The sequence below is a fragment of the Lepidochelys kempii genome, chromosome 4, assembly GCF_965140265.1.
Source record: "Lepidochelys kempii isolate rLepKem1 chromosome 4, rLepKem1.hap2, whole genome shotgun sequence".
Classification (NCBI taxonomy): Eukaryota; Metazoa; Chordata; order Testudines; family Cheloniidae; genus Lepidochelys; species Lepidochelys kempii.
In genome coordinates this window covers 109,303,277-109,313,310 of record NC_133259.1, presented here as the reverse complement: position 1 = coordinate 109,313,310, position 10,034 = coordinate 109,303,277, and the positions used below count along the sequence as shown (strand labels likewise).

Below are 10,034 nucleotides of genomic sequence, written 5' to 3'. Positions count from 1 at the left end.
AGAAGTGGGAGGAGGCTAAAGAGGTGTTACCTGTCAGCTCTGAGTTCTTGGGGAACCAGGGTGCAGTACCTAGCCCCTCTGATTCATGAAAGACCTTCCCCATCTTCCCCAGCCCCTGGTTGAACCAAAGCTGATCAGAAGAAAGACTTACAAAAAGAAATGAAAAGGCAGTGGAAGACGCATCTCAACCTCTCCGGACAAGGGTGACAGATTAAGGAAACTCTCCTAGCCTTATTTGCATTGGAGATGAGACAGGGACACATCTCCATTAGCATACAGAATGGAGAACGGAGATTCCAAGGTAAGAACCACATGAAACTCTGGGACCAGAAAAGCAGGGAAGCACTGCATGATGGGGAATCTCTGATCCAGATGTTAATGAACCTATGCCTACACACACCCAGCTCAGTAGTTATCAGACCAATTCTAGTAATAAACCCTTTATTGGTATCCAAAATACTGAAGCTCCCTAATTGCATTGTGAGCTCCCTCCAAGGAACACTGCTCATAGCCAGGAATGATCAGTTTCTATTGTCTAGCTTGAACAATATTTTATTCTTTATTTTTGATGCCCTGAAGCTCTTGCATTCTTAGAATTCTTCTAATGCTTTTTTTGATTTTAAGTAAAAAATCAATGTACGTGATTAACAAAAGGCTTCTTTCTTTGAGGGATTCTATCAATTAAGTGCCTCTTTTTAACAGAGATGTTTAATTCTGGTGAATTTTGTTTTGTTGATTGGTTTTATATTTCTAGCACCAGCCATCATCACTGAGTGAAAAGGGAAGGTTAAAAAGGAACCAGGTATCACAGCACATATATGTTTAAATGATGAACCACAGATTAAAGAAGTTAGACTTGGTTTCTAGGTATTTTCTCCTTTCTGACATAGAAAAGGGTAATAGAGTAGGAAGATAGTATTATATCTATATACAGAATTAGTGAGAGCATTTTTGGAATACTGTGTCCAGTTCTAGTGTCCAAACTTCAAAAGGGATGTTGAAAAGTTGGAAGAATTCAGAAAATAACTACAAGAAGGATTCAAGGTCTATAAAACCTTCCTTGGAAAGACTAAAGATCAATCTATTTATTTTATTACACCCCAAAAGTATGTTAAAGAAACATTATTCACATTGCAAAGTCAAGCCTTCATAAATTAGCCAATGCCAGAATTATGGTTCCCTCTGCAACCCTAACTCAACCCCATTGTGAGTATGCATTATGACAGTCTTTAATTAAATAGCATGTGACTATTTTTTCCAATTATCCTTGCCTAACCAGTCAAAGTCTCCACTGCTCAGGTGTTTAATCTCATTCCAGGTCTCTTGGCCCAGCCAGTGCTAGTCTGTTTGTTGGGGCTCCCTGTCTAAGTCCAGCCCCCTTTCCTAGTCCCCCCCCACACCCAATCCCAGTCTCTTTGCCCAATCAGTTCCAATTCCCTCCAGCCCCACTTTTTGTCCCCAGTCTCCTGGTCCACTAATCTCAGTTCCCCTCTCCCAGCCCCTTGTCCAATTTGTGTCTCTTCCCAATGGCTCCCAGTCCCACTCTGGTGTTTAATCCCAGTCCCTTTCCTGGGTTCCTCATTCAATCTCATTTTCCCACATACCCAGCTCCTCCCAGCCCCTCCCACTCTCCCCACAGATCCTCAGCTGATCTCAGTGTACCCTCCAACCCCAGCCTACTGTCTCCCAACTCCCCCCATTTCCCTCACTGGTTCTCAGTCCTAGTCTCTCCCACCTCCCAATCTCCTTGCCCAACCAGTCCCAGTGTCCTTCCATTTCCAGTTACAGTCTCTCTCTCTTTCCTCTCCTCTTCCTCCCCCTGGTCTGGATCTTGTCCCCTTTGCATATGAATCAGGTGACTTCCTCCTCCATGCTGCCGAGGTGCTTGCAGTGGGGTAGTTGAGAGCACAAGAGAAAAAGGCAGCCTAGTTTCAGTTCCAGTACCTGGCCCCACAGTGGCCTGGAGCAGCCAGGAGCAGCCATTCCAGGGAACTATATGGGGTGGAGGGACTGTGCTCAGTTGCTCTGGGGGAATAGTTTATGTGCAGTCCAGTCACACATAGGCACTATGAGGGGATGGGCCATGCTCAGCTGCTCCATGGGATGGTCAGTACTACGAGCTGTGAGATGCTTGAGCATGCTCAGAGAGATGGAATCCTCTGGAAATTTTAGCTACTAAAATCTACTGAGTATGTGCAAATTGAGACTTTTCGAAGGCTTATAATAATTTGTCCAAATTTGGGCAGATTTTCACAGAGACAGCGAAAGACACTTCCCTGACACAAATTCACACACTAAATTTTAAGTCCCTGCTGTAAAGCACTACAGCTCCTCAAAGAAAAGGTTGCCAGATTTTTTAAAACATTGCAAAACTATGTATCTTCCTCTAGTTTCATTTGCATTCTCTCAGCTGAACAATTTTAGCTGAAATTTTCCAAAATATTTCATTTTGAGGCAGCCTGGGGAATTTAAGCTCCAAATCTTTAAAGTGAGGCAAAGTTATAAGCAACTGAAAACAAGGTCTTATACTAGGATGTGCTGGGCATCTTAACAATTGATGGTGCTACCAGCCATGCCCAAAAAAGATGAAAAGGTGATCTGATCATGGTCTATAAGTACTTACATAAGGAAAAACTAACAGGCAAAGGCATAATCAGACCCAAGAGCTGGAACTTGAAGCTAGAGATATTCAGACTTTTTTTTCCAAAGGGGGAGAAGGGTTATTTCAAAAATTGGCACAGCTTACCCAGGGAAGTGATGAATTTTCATCTCTTGAATCAGGTTTGGATGTCTGTCTAAAAGATATGCTGTAGTTCAACCAGATGTTATGGGCTTGCTGTAGGAATCACTGAGTGACATTCTATGGCTCATCTTTATGCATGAGATTAGATTAGACTAGATGGTCATAAGGGTTGATTCTGGCCTTTATATCTATAAATCTACAAATTTATGTGGATAGACTGTCAAGAGATTTGTCTGTCGTCATGACTTAAGTCTGGGAACAATTCTGCTTTAATGGAAAATTGTTACATTGGCTTCCACTTTCTTAAGACACAGGAGAGGTAAGAGGTTAACCTTAGTGTGAATACTTTTAAGAACAAAATGTAGCCACAGACTCAGATTCTTGGGCATCCTCCAAATCCTACTTGCTAAACTACATGACTCTGTACAGTTCTTAGAACATCTCCACCTTCTGACTTTCCATCGACTTTATACCAGAATGAATTTGGCCCATTGTAGCTAATATATTGGATGCTGACTAAATAGTGCTATGCTGTTGGAGATGAAGGAGTCGCTCTTATCCTCTTGGTTATTTCCACATGTGATGAACGGCAGAAGTTTTCTTCCTGTGCTGTTTATCTGTATTTAGAAAAGAAGATATTATCTGGTGGTACAGTAGATGAACCAAGTGGCTATCAATTTATTAACTGTCTTTTGGATTAGCTGTTCCTACTCCGTGATAGTCCTCTTTGTGTCAGTACTTTATGTTGTGGTGATCTGCTCTGGGTCTTCAGCCATTTTCACTAGCTCAAGCTGAGGGGAGCTGTTGCAGGAACATGCCAGAGCACAAGTAGACTCACGCTCTCCAGGATTCCCAAGGGACGGGTGAGCTAGAATGAAGGGTGTTGCATTCAGGGTGTTTGTACCCTCTTGTGGTTTACCAAATTGAGTTAGAAAACTTTTGCTAAGCCTGTACCTATTTGCTTTTGCTATAATTTGAAGCGAGTAACTGTGTAAACCAGAAGGATTGCCCTTTTGGTGGGATTCTGCAGATTGTTGCAGAACTGCTGGTGAGTCTTGGAAGAGCCAGCACTAGTGGCAGGGACTAGGAAGTGCATTGCTGGGTCCCCACTACCAAGAGTGGTGTCAGACACAAGGTCTGCACCTGGAATGAGTGACTAGAGGTGCAAAGCCAGGGACAGTGCCTAAACTCTGCCCAGCCCCAGGAAGCTAAAGGCATGTGGGATTCAGCATTTAGATCCCCTCACAGCAGTCTGAGTGCCCAGCAGGGAGAGTGTGACCAGAACTGTTACATGACAAATCTCCAATCCTAACCCAATTGCACTGGATTTATCGTGATCAAGAGAGTGTCTGGCTATATTAGTTGACTTTACAATTAACTAGGATAGTCTAGTAGTTGTCTTGGTGGCAATAAAATCCTGAGCTGCTGATCATGACCAGCACAAACTACTGTAGTGGGAAAAATCTGTATTTCCACTGGATTGCTTAAGTGAGTAAAGTGAACAAGAATTGGTCTATACCTTGAAACAGTTGACACTATTATTAGCACTCCCAGTCATCAGGCAAAGGACTTGGAACTTAAATGAAGTCCCCACAGGTTAGCTGCTACCCTGATTATTTTGTGGATAAACAGATGACTTCCATCTTCAGTGCTATTACTGAGCATCACCATCTTCATTTTCAAAGCAAACAAGAGAATTGTTATCCGAATCCAATGCAGTTTCCACTGTCTGATCCTAGAGGAGCTGACTGAGTCGTCTTTAGGTCCTGATCAATGTTTTAATGTATGAATCCTGGTTCAGATTCACACTGACATAAGATTTATCTTGACGCCAGGATCACTAAAGACAAATATTTTGTACAAGGTTTCAGTTGTATGTTGACTTGCAAATTCACAGACTCTGAGAAGAAGTTAGGTCTTTGGGATATTTAAAATATGTAGTGCTGGCTGTTTATCAATGAAGAAAACAGATGTTGGCAAACTGTGTACCAAACTTTTCAACAGGATGTGTGATTTATAAAGCAACTGAAAAAGGGCTGTAAATGGGAAAGAGCCTTCTCTGATACACATTGTGGTTTCATTTGACATTGAGCAGATTCTAGCATCTCTTTCCAAAGAGATTTCTAGCAAACAGTTTTCTAGCAAATTTCTGTAAGACACTACTGCTCGTCAACTGACTTCCCTTTTAGGATATATTGCCAGACTTCTAGAGTTACCCTGAATTTGAACTATTGCATCTTAAGACCCCGTTTACGGAAATAATAATTATTGTAGAATGAAGATGGGGGCGGGGAGGAGGGGATGATTGCATTTCTTATCAGCTATTTAATAAACAACTTTTCCAATGAAACATTCTAAAGTTCCTTTGAACCACAAAAACACAGAGCTTGCATATTATATATCATAAATCTAGCTTCATGGTTTCTCCTAAGGGAGTGAAGGAGCCTATTTTTTATCTTATTTATACTGGATTTACAGTAATTTAATTCCATTGCATTCAGTAGACTTACTCCTTATCTAAACCAGAGTACATGAAAAAAAGAATCTGGATGGTTGTGTAGGAGGTGTGCAACATATTATGAAAAACAATATGCTTTACTTTCACATATACTGTCAAGTAAACAATTCTCTGGTTTGTGGCCATTAAGTGATTGTGGAATATATGAAACTGAGGGTTAACCTTTTCTAACCTTACAAAGTAGCTCTACTGGTTTTTATTTTATTAAAGATGATTAACCTTAGGTAAGGATTAAAATATTTTTATTACATTATTACAATTTTTTGTGGGCAGTATTTGCAAATGGTATTGATTCACATTCACGGGGTTATTTGTATTAGTATTTGCAATTATTTTTTTCAGTGTTTGCATCATTCTGCTAATCCCCCAAACTACAGTCACAAAGCCCCCCACCACTGGGCAACAGTATATAAAGGCTTGACAGAATTAGAATTTTATTTTTTATAATTTTGGTATCACTAGTACTGTTTATTTAAAGCATTTTTAAGATTTTTATTAATGTAAATTTTCACAGCTGTGGAAAATTATGTGGGGGGGGGTCAGACAATTATCTAATTGCAGTAGACATTGAGATTCAAAAATTTAAAGCTTTATAAACCATTAACAGAAATGATCAACATCACATATCAAAATACACAATGTAAATATCCATTAAATCAACAAATCATACCGGTTTTCACTATTTATTCATTAGGCAATTTGTAATTGAATTTGTCTAATTCAGAAGTCTAAATCACTGGATTTTGACTCTAATAAGTTCTGAAGCAGCATTTTTCTTAGTTTGTGTATCTGTATATTTCTGTTATTGATGGACAAATTTTTCATCTGTGTGTGTATGGTGAAATTGACATTTACCAACATTTACTGATTAAAAACCTAACCCTTCCAAGGCTAATTATATACTGAGCGAGGGAGAGTCAACAACTCTTGCAGAAGAACTCCTTACTGGTAGCACCATCGCTTACCACATCATAATCACATTGCAAGAGTAAGTTCAGTTGGTTTGCTTTTAGGAGAGGGTGCATTTCATATATTTCTCCATTTTAGGGGCAGAGTATCCTGAGAACTGCAACCACAGTTTTCTATAGTCAAATGTGAAGGCATATGTAAAATGAGAAGATCAGAGGACAGACACATTTCCTAATTTCAGAGGAAGAGCTGCTAAATAACAGCACTTCCGGGTGTCATCATGGCTCCCCTAATCATAAAGGTTTGCAAATAGCCTGGGAGCTGGTATGTGGTGGCCACGGCTTATTTCACTAATCACTATTATCTTACTATTCCCTTGCATAACTTTTGTCTACTTGTTGTTGTCTCCGCCTGTTGTCCGTTGTCATGTACTTCAATTGTTAACTCTTTGGGGGCAGGTGCTGTCTTTCCATTATGTCAGGTTTCAGAGCAGCAGCCGTGTTAGTCTGTATCCACAAAAAGAAAAGGAGTACTTGTGGCACCTTAGAGACTAACCAATTTATTTGAGCATAAGCTTTCATGAGCTACAGCTCACTTCATCGGATGCATGTAACTGATCACTCTCGTTACAGTGTGTATGGTAACACCCATTGTTTCATGTTCTCTGTGTATATAAATCTCCCCACTGTATTTTCCACAGTATGCATCCGATGAAGTGAGCTGTAGCTCACGAAAGCTCATGCTCAGATAAATTGGTTAGTCTCTAAGCCCTGGTCTACACTAGGACTTTAGGTCGAATTTAGCAGCGTTAAATCGATTTAAACCTGCACCCGTCCACACAATGAAGCCCTTTATTTCGACTTAAAGGGCTCTTAAAATCGATTTACTTACTCCACCCCTGACAAGTGGATTAGCGCTTAAATCGACGTTGCCGGCTCAAATTTGGGGTACTGTGGACACAATTCGATGGTATTGGCCTCCAGGAGCTATCCCAGAGTGCTCCATTCTGACCGCTCTGGACAGCACTCTCAACTCAGATGCACTGGCCAGGTAGACAGGAAAAGAACGCGAACTTTTGAATCTCATTTCCTGTTTGGCCAGCATGGCAAGCTGCAGGTGACCATGCAGAGCTCATCAGCACAGGTGACCATGATGGAGTCCCAGAATCGCAAAAGAGCTCCAGCATGGACCGAACGGGAGGTACGGGATCTGATCGCTGTTTGGGGAGAGGAATCCGTGCTATCAGAACTCCGTTCCAGTTTTCGAAATGCCAAAACCTTTGTCAAAATCTCCCAGGGCATGAAGGACAGAGGCCACAACAGGGACCCGAAGCAGTGCCGCGTGAAACTGAAGGAGCTGAGGCAAGCCTACCAGAAAACCAGAGAGGCGAACAGCCGCTCTGGGTCAGAGCCCCAAACATGCCGCTTCTATGATGAGCTGCATGCCATTTTAGGGGGTTCAGCCACCACTACCCCAGCCGTGTTGTTTGACTCCTTCAATGGAGATGGAGGCAATACGGAAGTAGGTTTTGGGGACGAAGAAGATGATGATGAGGAGGAGGTTGTAGATAGCTCACAGCAAGCAAGCGGAGAAACCGGTTTTCCCGACAGCCAGGAACTGTTTCTCACCCTAGACCTGGAGCCAGTACCCCCCGAACCCACCCAAGCCTGCCTCCTGGACCCAGCAGGCGGAGAAGGGACCTCTGGTGAGTGTACCTTTTAAAATGCTATATATGGTTTAAAAGCAAGCATGTGAAAGGATTACTTTGCCCTGGCATTTGCGGTTCTCCTAGATGTAGTCCTAAAGCCTTTGCAAAAGGTTTCTGGGGAGGGCAGCCTTATTGCGTCCTTCATGGTAGGACACTTTACCACTCCAGGCCAGTAACACGTACTCGGGAATCACTGTAAAACAAAGCATTGCAGTGTATGTTTTGCTGGCATTCAACCAAAATCCGTTCTTTATCTCTCTGTGTTATCCTCAGGAGAGTGAGATATAATTCATGGTCACCTGGTTGAAATAGAGTGCTTTTCTTCAGGGGACACTCAGAGGAGCCCATTCCTGCTGGGCTGTTTGCCTGTGGCTAAACAGAAATGTTCTCCGCTGTTAGCCACAGGGAGGGGGGAAGGTTGAGGGGGTAGTCACGCGGTGGGAGGAGGCAAAATGCGACCTTGTAATGAAAGCACATGTGCTATGTATGTAATGTTAACAGCAAGGTTTACCCTGAAAGAGTGTAGCGACTGTTTTATAAAATGTGTCTTTTTAAATACCGCTGTCCCTTTTTTTTTCTCCACCAGCTGCATGTGTTTCAATGATCACAGGATCTTCTCCTTCCCAGAGGCTAGTGAAGCTTAGAAAGAAAAAAAAACGCACTCGCGATGAAATGTTCTCCGAGCTAATGCTGTCCTCCCACACTGACAGAGCACAGACGAATGCATGGAGGCAAATAATGTCAAAGTGCAGGAAAGCACAAAATGACCGGGAGGAGAGGTGGCGGGCTGAAGAGAGTAAGTGGCGGGCTGAAGAGAGTAAGTGGCGGGCTGAAGACAGGGCTGAAGCTCAAATGTGGCAGCAGCGTGATGAGAGGAGGCAGGATTCAATGCTGAGGCTGCTGCAGGACCAAACCAGTATGCTCCAGTGTATGGTTGAGCTGCAGCAAAGGCAGCTGGAGCACAGACTGCCACTGCTGCCCCTCTGTAACCAACCGCCCTCCTCCCCAAGTTCCATAGCCTCCACACCCAGACGCCCAAGAATGCGGTGGGGGGGCCTCCGGCCAACCAGCCACTCCACCACAGAGGATTGCCCAAAAAAAAGAAGGCTGTCATTCAATAAATTTTAAAGTTGTAAACTTTTAAAGTGCTGTGCTTAAAGTGCTGTGTGGCATTTTCCTTCCCTCCTCCACCACCCCTCCTGGGATACCTTGGTAGTCATCTCTCTATTTGTGTGATGAATGAATAACGAATGCATGACTGTGAAGCAGCAATGACTTTATTGCCTCTGCAAGCAATGATTAAAGGGAGGAGGGGAGGGTGGTTAGCTTACAGGGAAGTAGAGTGAACCAAGGGGCGGGGGGTTTCATCAAGGAGAAACAAACAGAACTTTCACACCGTAGCCTGGCCAGTCATGAAACTGGTTTTCAAAGCTTCTCTGATGCGTACCGCGCCCTCCTGTGCTCTTCTGACCGCCCTGGTGTCTGGCTGCGCGTAACCAGCAGCTAGGCGATTTGCCTCAACCTCCCACCCCACCATAAACGTCTCCCCCTTACTCTCACAGATATTGTGGAGCACACAGCAAGCAGTAATAACAGTGGGAATATTGGTTTCGCTGAGGTCTAAGCGAGTCAGTAAACTGCGCCAGCGCGCCTTTAAACGTCCAAATGCACATTCTACCACCATTCTGCACTTGCTCAGCCTGTAGTTGAACAGCTCCTGACTACTGTCCAGGCTGCCTGTGTACGGCTTCATGAGCCATGGCATTAAGGGGTAGGCTGGGTCCCCAAGGATACATATAGGCATTTCAACATCCCCAACAGTTATTTTCTGGTCTGGGAATAAAGTCCCTTCCTGCAGCTTTTGAAACAGACCAGAGTTCCTGAAGATGCGAGCATCATGCACCTTTCCCGGCCATCCCACGTTGATGTTGGTGAAACGTCCCTTGTGATCCACCAGAGCTTGCAGCACTATCGAAAAGTACCCCTTGCGGTTTATGTACTCGGCGGCTTGGTGCTCCGGTGCCAAGATAGGGATATGGGTTCTGTCTATAGCCCCACCACAGTTAGGGAATCCCATTGCAGCAAAGCCATCCACTATGACCTGCACATTTCCCAGGGTCACTACCCTTGATATCAGCAGATCTTTGATTGCGTGA

General features: G+C 43.4%; 1 protein-coding gene across 1 annotated transcript; it reads left to right on the top strand.

The window, feature by feature from the left end:
• The first annotated feature begins 7,274 nt into the window (after positions 1-7,274).
• LOC140910017 (uncharacterized) lies at positions 7,275-9,006 on the top strand. The gene is made up of 2 exons (XM_073340119.1): positions 7,275-7,875; positions 8,465-9,006. The coding sequence occupies exons 1-2, from the start codon at positions 7,293-7,295 to the stop codon at positions 9,004-9,006; spliced, it is 1,125 nt and encodes a 374-aa protein (XP_073196220.1). The 5' UTR covers positions 7,275-7,292.
• The last annotated feature ends 1,028 nt before the right edge of the window (positions 9,007-10,034 follow it).